The sequence below is a fragment of the Apaloderma vittatum genome, unplaced genomic scaffold (assembly GCF_000703405.1).
Source record: "Apaloderma vittatum isolate BGI_N311 unplaced genomic scaffold, ASM70340v1 scaffold13651, whole genome shotgun sequence".
Classification (NCBI taxonomy): Eukaryota; Metazoa; Chordata; class Aves; order Trogoniformes; family Trogonidae; genus Apaloderma; species Apaloderma vittatum.
In genome coordinates, this window is record NW_009699686.1 from 1 (window position 1) to 13,849 (window position 13,849).

A 13,849-nucleotide genomic window follows, 5' to 3' on the forward strand; every position below is an offset into this window, starting at 1 on the left:
CGCTGGAGCTGCGGTTCCTGGGCGCCTGCCTGGAGGACCTGGCCCGCAAGGACTACCACTCCCTGCGCGACTCCGAGATCAAGGCCAACAACCCCGCCGACCTGGGGAGCCTCACCAACCTGACGGACGAGGTGGTACGCAGCAAACTTTTGGTCTCTCTCGCCCTGCTCGGGTCTGCCCACCGAGAGGCCGCCGGGGTCCTCTTCCGTACCCTCACCCACATCGATTCGGTCATCAACAACTATGGGCTACAACTCAACGAGGGCCGCACCGGGGATGAGTTCCTGTTGCTCTTCACGATGGCATCCAACCACCCTGCTTTCAGCTTCCACCAGAAACAGGTGCTGAGGCAAGAGCTCACCCAGATCCAGAATATCATGGCCAGCACCAGCAAGAATCCCAGCACCTCTACCCTCAACACCATGGCAACCTACCCTGGCTGCCATAAGGTGGGTATCCTGCTTTTGCACACTGTGACGGCGCTGCTGAAGGGCACTGGGTTATGTCTTAAGCTCTGATTGTAGACATTTCTTTTAGTACAGGTGTTCTAGTGATAAATGGCAGCTTAAGAGACTGGCAGACTGCTTCCTTCGTTGATGATAGAGATGGTCAACTGAGGGTGAAAAGAAGGGATGCATGGAGCTTTTCCTGGCTCATGACTTGTAAATGAGGAAGGGCTCACTAGCTGATCAACAGCAACTTTATAAACCTTAACTGGTTGCTTCTGGCAACACATCTGCCCTGCCTGTTACATGGAAGACCAGTGATTTAGAAGGGGAATTGATTCGGGAGCAAGCATCTGTTAAAAGTTTCCCTGGAACAAGTTGGAAAGCAGGATCAGCTTTGGGAGTAGCTGTCCAGTGGCAAAGGCACCTCCGGGAGTCTCGGTTTTGTTTAGACGAATGTGTCGACAAACGTTTTGTGTTGGTGATGCTACACTTCAAGAAATGTGGTTGCCTGTCACCCTGAATCTCGAGGGTATTGATCCTGGTGTCAGTGGTTCACCGTCAGTAACTTGCTGTTCGTTCATTCAATTGCCAGCAATTAAGCTAGACAGTAACATTTTAAGAGGTGCTGTTAGTAATTAGGTAAGTTACTGACTGCTTAAGTGCTCTTAGCCTGCTACAAATTAGGGAGTCAAACTGTCTTCTTGACTGAACTTAACCTGCTTTAAAGTTCAACCTAAGTACCAGCTAAGTGGGTGTATGAGATGAGTTAACAGGCTGTAGCTCTTGAGGCTGTGCAGACTCAGTCAGCAAATAACTACGTTGCCCTTCTCTTGGGAAAGGTGGTGTATGCCTAGGGGCTGCAAAAATCCCTATATTGGAGTAGTATCCTAAATAAAGCTGTTTCCGAGGGCTCAGAACAGATTCCATTAAGTTGAGCGTTGCATTTCAGGCTGAGACAGAAATGCGTGCTCCTGAATACAAATTTCCTCACAATTTCATGTGCCTTTGAGCACCGCCACTTTAATTGCGAAATTTAGGGGAGTATTATATTAAACTTGATATTTCTCTTAATCTTCCCTTCCTCTGCCTTTAAAGAGTGCTTGTTCCTGACATTTTGTTTGAAGGGGAAAGAACAGGACATGGGAAGGCCTCTTTATTCAGTTTAAACGTCTACGTGAATAAAATATAGATGGAAAGAATATTTCACGCAGACTGTAGAGCGGTATAATTAAAACCAGAAAAAGCTGCCTTTCAGATACCTAACTGCTCAAAAGATGCATGGACCCTAGGTTTGAAAGGAAATGCTGTAAACAATGTACAAGTTTTCTCAAAATAAGATGAGCAAAAAAAGATGAAATTGCGCAGGCAGGAGCATGGTTTTTTTTTTTAGAGTATGCTTTCAAAGCTTCACAAATAGTGCACGATTTATGTAGCTGTAAAACTCCAGCACTATTTATGTCAATCTAAAATGGACGGAGAATCCATCCTACCATTTTTCGTGCCAGGAATAAAGCATACAGGACAGTAATTGGATTTATTTTTTTCTTTTATTTCTTCTGAACTCATTGAAGGGGTGGCTCTTTTAAAATACATTTTTGTAAATTATTTTTTTTAAAGTAAGTGAGTTTGAAGAATACTGGTCTCTAAGTACAGAATAGTTGAGAGGGAACAAAAAAGGTGACTTTGCTTTCACAGTCTCCAGAACACGCATTTTAACAGATGCCGATTTCCTTTTTTAAGACTGTTAAATGTTTTCGATGCTGATAGCTTGGTAATTCTGCTACTTTTAGAGTAAGAAGTTGGCTTAAAACAAGAGTTGGATGAAGCAAGTGGGAAAAAAAACCCAATGTCTTTCTCCATTCAGCCCTGTTTAAATATGCACAAATAAATTCCAACAGCGTGGACTTAGATCTTGTGATGTTACCAAGTTATGTTGTGACAATACTTGTGTTGTAACATCACCTAGAAAGAAACCCCAATGCGGGTGTCGAGAGAAAGTGAGCTGTGCTGCTTGCCAAGAGTCCTGCACTCTGCGTCCTCTTCGGAGTTGGAGGAGAATTTCTTACCCAGCGCCAGCAGTTTCTCATCACTCTTCTTGCTTTACTACAGCTTGAGCTGTGCTGAGCCGGTACTTGAAGTCAACACTGCGCGTTGAATCGTGTGAACGCTGCTCGTGAATTCTCGTTCGCCAACCTCTTTGGGCTCATCCTTAGCAAAATGAGCTGGAGAAGTGGTCGCCGTTTGAGGTCCTGAGAAACTTTTGGAAGCTGGAATGGAGTGGCTGTGGAACAACATGCGCGTAGGGAGCACTTTGTGAACAGGGCTGGTTTTCCTTCCGCATTTCCCTGGTGGGAACAAGGAGGAACACTGGTGCGACTACCTGCTTTTCTGCGTAGCTCGAAGTCTGTTAGAATTCCCCACGATTTATGTTTAACTTGTTTATTCGGGGAGATGCAACAGAAAAGTTGAACGGTGCTCTTTGTTCTCTTTGCAGAAACAAATGGAAATGGGCTGCTCCTGCTTAGTCAGTCCTGTCAGAATATGAGCTGACTTGATATTAGCTACAGCTAATAATTTTTTCCAGGGGATTGGAGCTTGCAATTCTCTTATCCCTCTCTTATCTCTTTTACATCTTACAGAGAAATGGCTCAAGAGTAGATTGTTTAATAGTGAAGAGACCAAACAGATGATACAAGATTTGTGTAAACATTTCATGATTCTTCAGGTTGCTTTGCAGTAGGTGAAGACGTCTGAAGGTGGTTAGTGATGCAAGCCACTGCTTTTTGCTGTTGTCTCTTACTGTCTGCGGTAATTGCTGTTTACAAGGAGGCTTAAGGTAGCTGCCTGTATATTTTGGGTTTAATTTGTGCTTTTCGAGATTGTTCTTGGGTTATATGAATGTTATCTTTACAGGAAAAGGTGGCTGTGGCTGACTTTAAGTAGGTCAGTAATTATTAGATTCATGGTTTCTACCTGATAGTAGAAAATGAACATTAAGTTTCCTTGCCCTGAGTGGGGAGAACACTGCCCTCGCTCCAGTAGGCTATTGCTTTAGTCCTTGTAAGGGTCATTGTTTCTACCCTCTGTCTTGTCCTGTATTTTTGCTTTTGAATGATGCCAAAGGACTTGAGTTGAGGATTCTTCAAACTTTTTGGTTTGTAGGTAGAAATCTAGGGGGGTTGTATAGTCCTTAAAAATGGAAACCGTGCAAATTGTCTTGCCTAGGCGTATGTCTGAAGAACCAGCTCTTTAAAAACTTTTATTTGATTACCTGTAATGGGCTTATTTTTAACTGGAAATGATGCAACTGAGTTTTCAGGCTGGTTTTGCACCTTAAGATGTCTGTTTAGGTGTCTCTTACACCTTTGCCACAAAGGAGAGAGAATGGTTTTCTGGCCGGTACTTAGAGCCTGGCATCTGAAGGCTCGTTTCTGTGCTGGTACATAGTGCCTAGAGCTGCAAACTGCTGCTCACCTTGTAGAGGAGGAGTAGCTGAAAGCATCAGGGTACATGAAAACGAGTAACCAAACGTCTCCTGCTGTGAACATGTGCCTTGGGGTGCTTTGACAGGCAAATCTGTGACCCATACTGCTGAATTTGTGACTCTCAGAGGTGGGAGAAATGTTTGAAAACCCCTTAGGGCTTATGTCTGGTGGATAGTGACATACCAGGACCTACCTGGATACTGAAACTCATCTAGACATCCTAATATGAATCTCTGCACAGGCCGACTTTTCCTCTCAATAAGTCTACATGTGTTAGTAACACCAAAGATGTAACTTCCAGAACTAGAGGAGAAGCTCTTCACCAACCTTGTGTTTCTTGGAGCTGCTTCATCTACTCATTGAGATCATTCTGTAAAAACAGGGAAGTAAGACGATGCTTTGGCTACTTAGTGCCTGCTCTGCTAGCTGGCCGAGAAGAGCTCTTCAGGGCAGTTCGTGCCATGATCTGGTTGTGGCTTCAGCTGCAGACCCAGGGTCATAAATAGCAGAGCAGGTCTGGCCGCAGTTTGTTTGCAGCTGAAGGGAAATAAGAGTCACTGACTCTATAGTTATGTGGCTGTTTCAGGTTGATATCTTGTGAATGGGGAGAAGGGCTCTTGCCTAGTCAGCTTCCAAGTCCTGCATCAATGGCTATTTCAAGTTTATAACATAAGTTGCTATTTTTCACTCGTGCTAATCCCATAGGCTCATCGAAAACTTAGAAATAACTAAAGGCTGTGTATTAGGAACTGTGCAGAGCTCACGTTCTGAGGGGGCCGTTTCAAATGCCGTCACCTCTCTGCGCTGCTTGGTACAGGTGATTGAAGTTGCATACGCTGTCTTCAGAAATACTCAGAGATTTTTATTTCATCTGTGGAATGATGAGTTAGGAAAAAAACCCCAACACTGTTGCTCATTGGGTTGAAACTGAGTCCTGAAGTCCTCACAGTCTAGCTATTAAGTGATCCGTGTCAGCTGCCTTTATGGCTTTTGTGCTTTGTAGGGATAGAATAAATAATTAAAACCCTAATTTTTAGCCTCCTAACCCACTGAAGGTATTTCATAGCTCCAGTAGATTATTACCATGTTAACAGCAGTGGCTGGCTAGGATTAGAGGTGTTTGCTCACTGATATCGGTAGTTGCTATCTCAGGAATGATCTCATTTTCAAAAAACTCATGAAGCTGAGCTGAGGAGCTGTATGGGCAGGTCTTGTAGCTTCCAGCTGGTGACATGTGCCAACCTTTGCATGTCCCTTTAGTATTCTGGATACTTGAGGCAACCCTGATTACCCGTGCCTCTTGATAGACTAATTAAGAAATGCAGTTCTGGCTCATTTCTTATAATGTTCTTATTTGAAAGTTTTCTGTGACTCCAGTAAAATGGCCTCAGACCTACAAGGTTTTCAAGACTTAACATTTAAAGGAAGTCTTGGAAGACAACAGGTGTCATGTGATAATGGTCTTAATTACCGTGGTCTTAATTACCATGCAACTTGCTTTATCTTACTGTATGTTACGTGCTGAACTTGAACTTACGAACCTGAATTAGTTTGCTTGGGAAATGGACGGTACATCCAAACATCAGGGACAGAGCAGCCAAAAAATTTGTGTTGAGTTAATAATGATGTTGTTTTTTCCGAGAACTGTTTTCCCGTTTTTTTTTACACAGACTGAATGAAGTTTTTGTTTTAAGAGCGCATTCTACTTCACTTTTTAAATTTACACTTTTTCTACTAATTACCTTGTAACTGTTGGTTGTCAGTTAAGCAACATTGCAGGAGGCCTCATCTGTTCTGGAATAAAAATGCCCATTGTAAGGTGTTGGACATTTTGAACTGTACCTGACTTCAAACTGTTTTAATTGATTGAATGTTCAAGCTGAACGCAGATCCTGCTTGGGAAAGCAGAGCCAGCAGTAGTTACCCACACCTAACAAGCATTCCAGTGTCTCACTTCAAAGGTGCTGAACAGCATCCTTGTTTGGAACTACTTAACCATTTGATTTAGCTTTTGATTTTTATGTTTGAATTGCTAAAACTGAAGCCCTGTCGTCCTTTTCTCTTAAGCGTGCTCTGGCAAAGGCTTGTATACAGTCATCTTTTCCATTCAAATACTGCAATGTCCATTCTACTACTTGCTTTTGAGTTTTTTCTCCTAAAAAGAAAAAGGCAAATATAGGAATGTTATTCCCAAGAATGTAGATAAGAGCTTCAGTGAATACAGAGCATCTCAGTACAGAAATGCTCAATCTAATTCATCTGTAGAACTGAGAACCATTGTCAACGCTTAAACTAGAATCTGACTTTACTCTTTGGCAAAGGAATTGAAGCAAGTTGAATGGAAGTTGTTCCCTTTTGAAATCTCAAAAGTATGAAATCTGGCAAAGAGATGTTGTTATGGTCCAGATCCGTATTTCTTTTCCTGGATTTTGTAACAAACGGACCTCTAAATTCCTTGCACTTGCCTCATGCTAAAATAGAATTTTTCCTTCACTCCCATTCGTGTGATTAGCCAACAATACGCATTGGAAGGGATAAACTTTGTGACAGATGTTCCGCCCGGTACAGGGTTTCAGGATTTTTGTAAATAGCTGAAGTGATCCAGAAATAATAAGATCAATTACTTAAGAGTAAGATCTTAATTTTAATTAAAGACCTGCCAAGCCATGATGGTGACTAGGGGAAATGAACATTTCTCGCGCATGTTGTGAATTCTTTTCCACCATAAGCAGTTTCATTACACTCAAGCCATTACTTAAGTGGCTATTACAGAGAAAGAGAGAGAAGACCGTGCTACACTTGGAATTCTAGAGAAGTGTAAACTAGTCCTCCGTGCTGCTGGCTGTGCTTTTAGCTTTTGGTGAAGAAACAGGGCCATACTTGTCCATCGGTGCTGGGATGTAGAGCAACAGTTTATCTTTCAAGGTCTGGTTCTAAGCAGTTATCTGTTTTGATTTTGAGCTTGATTTTGTTTCACGGATGGTTTGTAAATTTAGGTTTGGTTTCTTCTTTTTGTTTCTTTGTTTTGATGGAGAAGTAAAATACCTTTCTGGTTATCTGTCTTTTTTGAAGATGCACCAGAAGCCTAGAATGAGAATGCCTTGAATTAGTGCAGTGTGAGTGAGCTGGTTGCACTTGTACCCCATCGAGTAAATTGTGGTAAATCAGGTAAATGAAACAGGCTGTTATTTTGTAGCTTTTGTATTAATACTTATCTTTTTCTGTTGCCTTTTATAGAGAGATTTTCCCCTTTAGAGTTCAAACTTTAACTGAGTGTATCTTTTCAGCGGGAAATCCCACGTATGCTGCCTGTTTGGCAAGCTCACATGGATGACTGCTGGAGGCTCTGTAGTGGTGGCAGAAAACATTGCATTAGCTAATATTAAAGAATTCTGATACTTCTTTGCAGAGTGCTGCTGAGTGCACATCTTGGAGCACAAACTGGAGTTGCTGGATGTTTTCAAACGCTTCTTCTGACCGTCTAGAACGGCAAACATGCAGCGCAATGCTATTAAAAGTCCAGTTATCCTCTAGAGGATTTATGGGTTTAGTATTTACAAGGTATTCACTATTCTTTAAGCAAAGGTTTTTTAGTGGAAATGACTTAGTGTATGAAATACAACTCAGACTTTTTTTGGTCCATCTGCTCTACCGAATTTATAATGGGGCCTTGTAGCTTATGTGTGATTGTCCCGTAGCATTTAAGTGCTTCATGCCTCATTTCATTCCAGTAATAGTCTTGCAGGACAAAAGCATCTGATCTGTTATCCCATTTCGCTGTACATTGCCTCTTCAGCCTTTGTGTTCAAAGGTGGATACCTTTTAAGGAACTTCCTATGAGAATAGGTGTGGGGCCTTTTGTAGCTGTTGAGAAACATGGAAACACTTGATCTGATTGCACATGGTGCTCACATCTTGGTTTTGGTAGACCTTGGCTGTTGGATCTGCGTGAATTTCTATTTCAGTTGCATTCATGTCCCAGTCCAACAAAACAACTAAATGTGAAAATGGAAGCGTTGAGGACTTTACTAGGTATGTGAAAAGTTGTAAGTGTTTGCGAGTGTTCCTTCAACATCCTTGTGGAAAAGCACACATCTTCAAAAGGAGTAGTTTTTTATTTAGTTCTTCTAGTGGAAGAACACTCGGATGTTCACCTGTGTAAGGAAATGCAGAACTGGTGCCTGAGGCTGTGGTTTCACAAGCAGCTGGGCAGACTGATGGCTCGTTGCTACCAACAGGAAGATATTTGCTCAGTCTTGCTCCTCCTGGTTTTGCAGTCTCGGGAGATTCTGAGTTTCAGACTTTTTCATTGGTTGCTCTTATTTCTGGCTCGGCCTTATCCTCCTGAACAATCTTCTGCATTGGTAGACTGACATCACGGTGTTAGCAATGCATTTTTAATTTTTTTTTTTCAAATTGGTTGAGAACCTGAGTTGTGCCATTGTGTTGGGAACTAGCAGCTTATCTGCCTGAGCATGCAGGGGCTGTATTCTTGCCATCAGGCTTCTGCTGGAGCATTTTTGCCCACAGGACTGCGCTGTGTAAAAGACTTTGGTGTTAACCTCAAAATAAGCTCATGTTAATGCTCACTAATATGAAACTGTCAGGAGTGAATGGAGTTGACTGGTTTTACTCCCCTCAGGCTTCAGTACTCTTGACTCCTGAGCACTCTTGTATGCTCTCTGCATCAGCCTCAAGCAGAGAGGTCACTTTGATTATGAAAAACCTTTTTTGAAGGAGACTTCCAAAGCAAGTATTAACAGAAGCATTTATCTGTGGGACTTACCCAGTATTATCATTTGCCACTTTTGAAAATTGAACGTCCTGTGAAAAAAAAAGTTTTCCTGCATGATCAGTGGCAGAATGTGTTCACGAGGCTTTTAGCTGCAGCCCTGTTATCTCACTTAACTGACTCATTGCTTTTATATTTTGTTTGAATTACAAGAAGTGTTACTCTTTAGGTAGTAAGCTATGTTGATTTTTACTGTTGGCTCCGCTTCAAACTAAGTCAGCAAATACTTTGCTATTAAACCATGTATTTTCTGTGTTCCGTTTGGTTGTTTTGAAAAGGAACATAGAATTGCTATTTTGGTAAAATTCTTACCACGTGAAGTTTGACTTCTGTCAGTCCTGTTATTTTTATGAAAGACTTTGATCCCCAGGGACAATGCCTGGAATTTCATACGACGAAGTTAATGGTCACTAACTGGCGTCACAGATTTACCACTTTCCATTTTGACTTCCAATGTCTCGAGTAGCGGCAGAGCCGCTTCAGGTAGCAGTGACTGAAAGAGAAGCTCTACCTGTTGAACTAACCACTACCGGTAAATTTTGTTCCGTGTTGGTTTTTTTTTTTTTTTCTATTTTTCTCATTTATTTTGTGCTTTTTGATGGATCAAGAGTTTTGGGGTGGAGGCTTTCAGTGTGGCGTTCTGTGAGTCGTCTGTCGAGCCCTTGTTGGAAGCACGTGCTTTTTCAGTAGCTGATGCCAGGTTTGGTGCTGTCTGTGCCTCATTCTCCCTCGTAACAAAAAAGATTTCAGGCTGAGCCTCCGTTAGTCATTAGGTACCGATGAATTTTGTTTGTTATTTTCGGTTATGGATACTACTTTAACTTGAAATTCAAGGAACAAGCTAGGTTTTAATGTGGAAAGCCAGTTCATCTGTGAGCCAGATGCTTTGCTGTGGAGGGAGTAGATGCAACATGAGAGTTGAGTAAAAATAGTTACAGAATCTCTTCTGCACCCATTTGAGCAATGCATCTTCTATAGTCATTGAATCAGCCTGCAGGCCACTCTGGTGTAAAAACCAGTTTATGAATAATCTACTGAGGCTACAGCTAGGTGCAGCAGAGGGCTTTCCTTCTCCCTGGCCCTCCAGAAAATGCGGTGCCAAGGGTAAGGTTCGACACAGCGAAGAACATTTCTATTGCTTTAACTCTGGGGTTGTTGCTGTATTTGGTTAGTCCTCGTGAACTGTTTCTGCTGCTGTTCTCAAATAATTTCAGCTGAAAAAAATCCAAAGTCTTCCATTCAGACGTCTGATGCTGTACTCTACTGGACCTTGAATGATTCATGGTATTTTTTTCTGCGTTTATAAAACATCACTCCTGTAGTTTGTTAAGATAGACTGAACGTTTTGGGGTTTTGTGATGCCAGCTTATCCACCTTTACTGTGGACTGTTACTGCTTTAGAGAACAAGCCTTTAACAGTTCCCGAACAGCTTATTCTTTAATGCTTATTCTTTAATGGCATCTTCTTGGCTTTCGTCAGAGAAGTTGCAGATCCTAAAAAGTCCAAAGTAATTTGCCCGCTGCTTCTCCGAATCTTTATCTCACTGGAATTCCTTGTTCTTTATTCAGAATCTAGTGGCTGCTTGCTAGTAATTGTTTTGTGCTGAGCTCAAACTAGGGGTTATGGTAGTTTCAGCTACCGTGAAAACTCCTTCCAGAATTTACCTGATGCTGAGTTTCTCTGGTTGAATTTGGACAAGTCTTTCCTGGGCATCTAATGTTAAGTTTTTGCCAGTGTTTCTCCCAGCCATCCCAGGGCAGTATCTTCTGCAGTCCGTAGCTGATGGGTTATTGTTCCTCTGTTTCGCTTGGCCACAAATTGCAACCACAAAAAAAAAAAAAAGGTAAAAAGAAAGGCCGGTACTATTTTGGAAATACGACTTTAATTTGCGTAAATTTTTATTTTACTTTTCCCAAACAAATCCAAACCTTTGCAGTTACTGGTATGTTTAAGTCAGTGGAAAAAATTATTTAAAATTTGGAATGAAAGCTTTAAGCAGTCAGATTCACTGGCTGTAACATCAGTCAGCTCAGTAACAGAGTGCTCCATTTGGAACTAATCAGAGCTTTGTGATTTTTCTAGGCCAATTTGAAACTGCTTCGCTTTGATGTGCGACTGAATCAGATAGTATATGAGCTCAGTCAGTCAAGACATATGGGCTAAATTAATCTTCACCGAGTATATAAAAATTAAATCTTTGTGGAAAAAAAATGAACGTTATGTATAAACAAAAATGCAAATTTGAAACTGCACGCGATGCTTATTGGGAGAGGAGGGAATACAAGGTTCGAGGCAATATATTCTAACAAACTGCTTGTTCAGAGGTTTTTCTGAAACCACGTGGCTACGTTCTTACTCAGTTTTGAGTAAGTGTTTGTATGTGCTAATTGTTGTGAAGGTTTGGAACCTGGTTCTTTAGGACAACACAGTCTTGCCTGTCTGGCATTTTCTGTTTGCTCAGTTGCTCTTCGGAAGCCTCCCGTTGCTGGCAGGACGGGGTGTCATCGCTCAGGCCGCTGGAACTTCCCCTCGGCAGTGATCCACCGGAGGCAGAGTTTGAGCTCCAGGAGAGACAGTGTGAGAGAAGCCCTGGTAAAGACTGGCTTTGGGAAGGAGACTTAAACTGTTCCTCCCCCTAAGCTTCAACTTGCGATCCACCGGAGGCAGAGTTTAATGAGCTCCGGGAGAGAGACGTGTGAGAGAAGCTGTGGTAAAGACTGGCTTTGGGAAGGAGATTTAAACTGTTCCTCCCCCTAAGCTTCAACTTGAACGGCCTCCTGTCAAACCTTGCCATTAAGCTTTGGTGGCTGGTGGAAAGCCGCGCTGAGGAAGCATCCAAGTAAACTCTAATTTTTTTGATCAAAAAGTAGACTGACAGTGCTGAACAGGAAAGCAGATACTTGTAATCTCGCTTTCTCTTGACACTTGTCTCTCTCGATTGATCCCTTTGCACATGTAAGTTGTTTGAGGTTGGTTTTTTTATGGATGTCAAGTATACGAAGTCTTTGATTTGTGCTACTGCCTTAAACTGTGTATAAGTCTATAAAAGTCAGTCTGAAAACAGAGCTTACAATAGGTAATTGTACAGAGTAGGGATGTGCTATTTTTGACTTGCATTGTGTATCCCGATTGATGTCAAGAGGTAAGGCCTATGGTAGGGTGAGCAAAGGATTGTTCTAAGCCTAAATTGTCCTGACTCGTGGCACTGTCTCAAGTAATCAGGGTCTAAATGGGCCGTTTTCCTTACAGGGATCTATAGTCGCTGGTATTAGTTACCACGAATATAAAGGATAACTTCTTTTGTTACATGGAGATGCACCTTTTTTCTTGTCATTTGTGAAAGACTAAAATCCGCATGAGATTCTAATTGTAGCTCTCCGTACCTGGGTTGCACATGGATTCAAAATGTGGCGATAGAAGTTGAAGGAGTTAGTGTGAGCGCTTTTGTTAGTCTTAACTACCTTAACTCCGCTTTCCTCTTTAAGATACTTAAACCCTTGTGTTTGGGACTGCTCATGTAACTGTTCGTCCACTTCTGTGTCTCATTACCTAGAAAACAAGAGACTAATTGAATTGCCTTGCTTATGAGGCAGACGTTGAAGGTTACACTACAAATAGTGTTACTACGTAATTGCGACCGCTCTTGCGGACAGCGGTTGGAAGCAGGAATTGTTCACTTCTGCCTTTTCTAATGACTTAGCTTTGTTTCTGTAGTTCTAAGTAGTGGTGAAAATACGTTTTCTTATGCTAAATCCAGTTTAGCAGGTACATACTGGGCCGTGAAGCCTGTTTTGATGATGCAGCCTTCTGCTTGGTCTTTTCTCGTGTGCGATTTTTCTTGTGAAATGTCATCATGATAGCAGGCTTTTAAATGGCGAGGACATGAATTTTATAATTTTTTGTCTAAATTGGAATTAATTCCTTTTAATCTGTGTGCAACTGCTTTGAAATGCCTTGAGTCTGTGTAGATAGGTGACATAAAAATTCTGGTTTTCCAGCAGTCCTTTTCCCCTAGTTTTCCTGATGAAAAGTTAGGAACTGCAGTGTGGAGAGGTTAAGGGTCTTGCAATATCTCTGCAACTGACTGCTGTGTGACGATTGTTTAAAAAAGAATTATACTTTAAGTAGCTTTATAGATTAGCCAAGATAATCTAGATTTATGAATGGCTGCTGACTTAAACCCGCTTCTCTGAACTGTTACTTGTGGAGTATCAGTAGTAACACCCCTTGATTTTAAAAGAAGCAAACACCTCCTGCCTGCCCTCCGAGGAGTTCTGCTCACTCTGGAGGGAGGTGTGATGTTTGTGCATTTATTGATTGGAATTTGTTTGTGTTTTTTGGGTTTTTTTTTCCAGGTCGCTCCAAGATCCGAGACCCCCATCAACAGTGTCAGTAACAGTTTGGAAAATGTCCTACATACATCGACACATTCCATCGAGGAGTCATTACCCAAGAGGCCTTCGGGGAAACACTCCAAAGGTGGGTCCTTTTTCCACGCGCGTACTTCCTAGCGGGGAAAGAACTGGTACCTCTTTCTGGCAATTACTATTATTTTAATTGTGATCAGAGACTGGAATTTTGCTTCTTTGGAGTTGAGTTGAGCAAAGGAGGTCACAGAAAGGTTTTTGTAGGAAGTGTTAGTGTTTCAGTGAAAAACGGGCAGCGAGGGACAAGTATCCTTATTCTTCCGGTGGAAAATACGCAAGAAAGTTCCTTAAGAGTTGAAATTCCAGCTTAGCTCTCAGGAAATATTATATTCTCAGCGTGAATATCTCTGATACTCCACCTCTCATAGTAGAGGGTTATTTCTTAGATGAAGCGTATGGTGGCGAGTGTTTAGGTACTGGGGAGAAAAGGCATTTAAACCAGCAGTTAGGCTTCCGCTCCCACCTTTCTCTTGGTTCCCAAGAATGTGTGAGAAGCTGAGGGAAGAGGAGTGGAGGATGGGAGAAGGAGCTTGCCCCTTTCTCAGCACATACATCCACCCTGAATGTTTTTACAAATTAAGTCTTATTTTTGTAATGTTCTATTGCATGTTGACCCAGCCAAAAACCGGGCATAACAAATTTGAGTTAGTAAGTGTGCATTTCATTTCCACGCTCTGAGCTACGATTACAAATCT

At 41.9% G+C, this 13,849-nt stretch overlaps 1 protein-coding gene across 1 annotated transcript; it reads left to right on the forward strand.

The window, feature by feature from the left end:
• Positions 1 to 5: 5 nt before the first annotated feature.
• Positions 6 to 13,206, forward strand: LOC104280746 (zinc finger CCHC domain-containing protein 2-like; the record flags this gene model as incomplete). The annotated part of the gene is made up of 2 exons (XM_009878492.1): positions 6 to 449; positions 13,083 to 13,206. Coding segments are annotated over 2 exons (568 nt in total), but the record flags the coding sequence as incomplete, so codon positions are not given.
• Between the last annotated feature and the right edge of the window lie 643 nt (positions 13,207 to 13,849).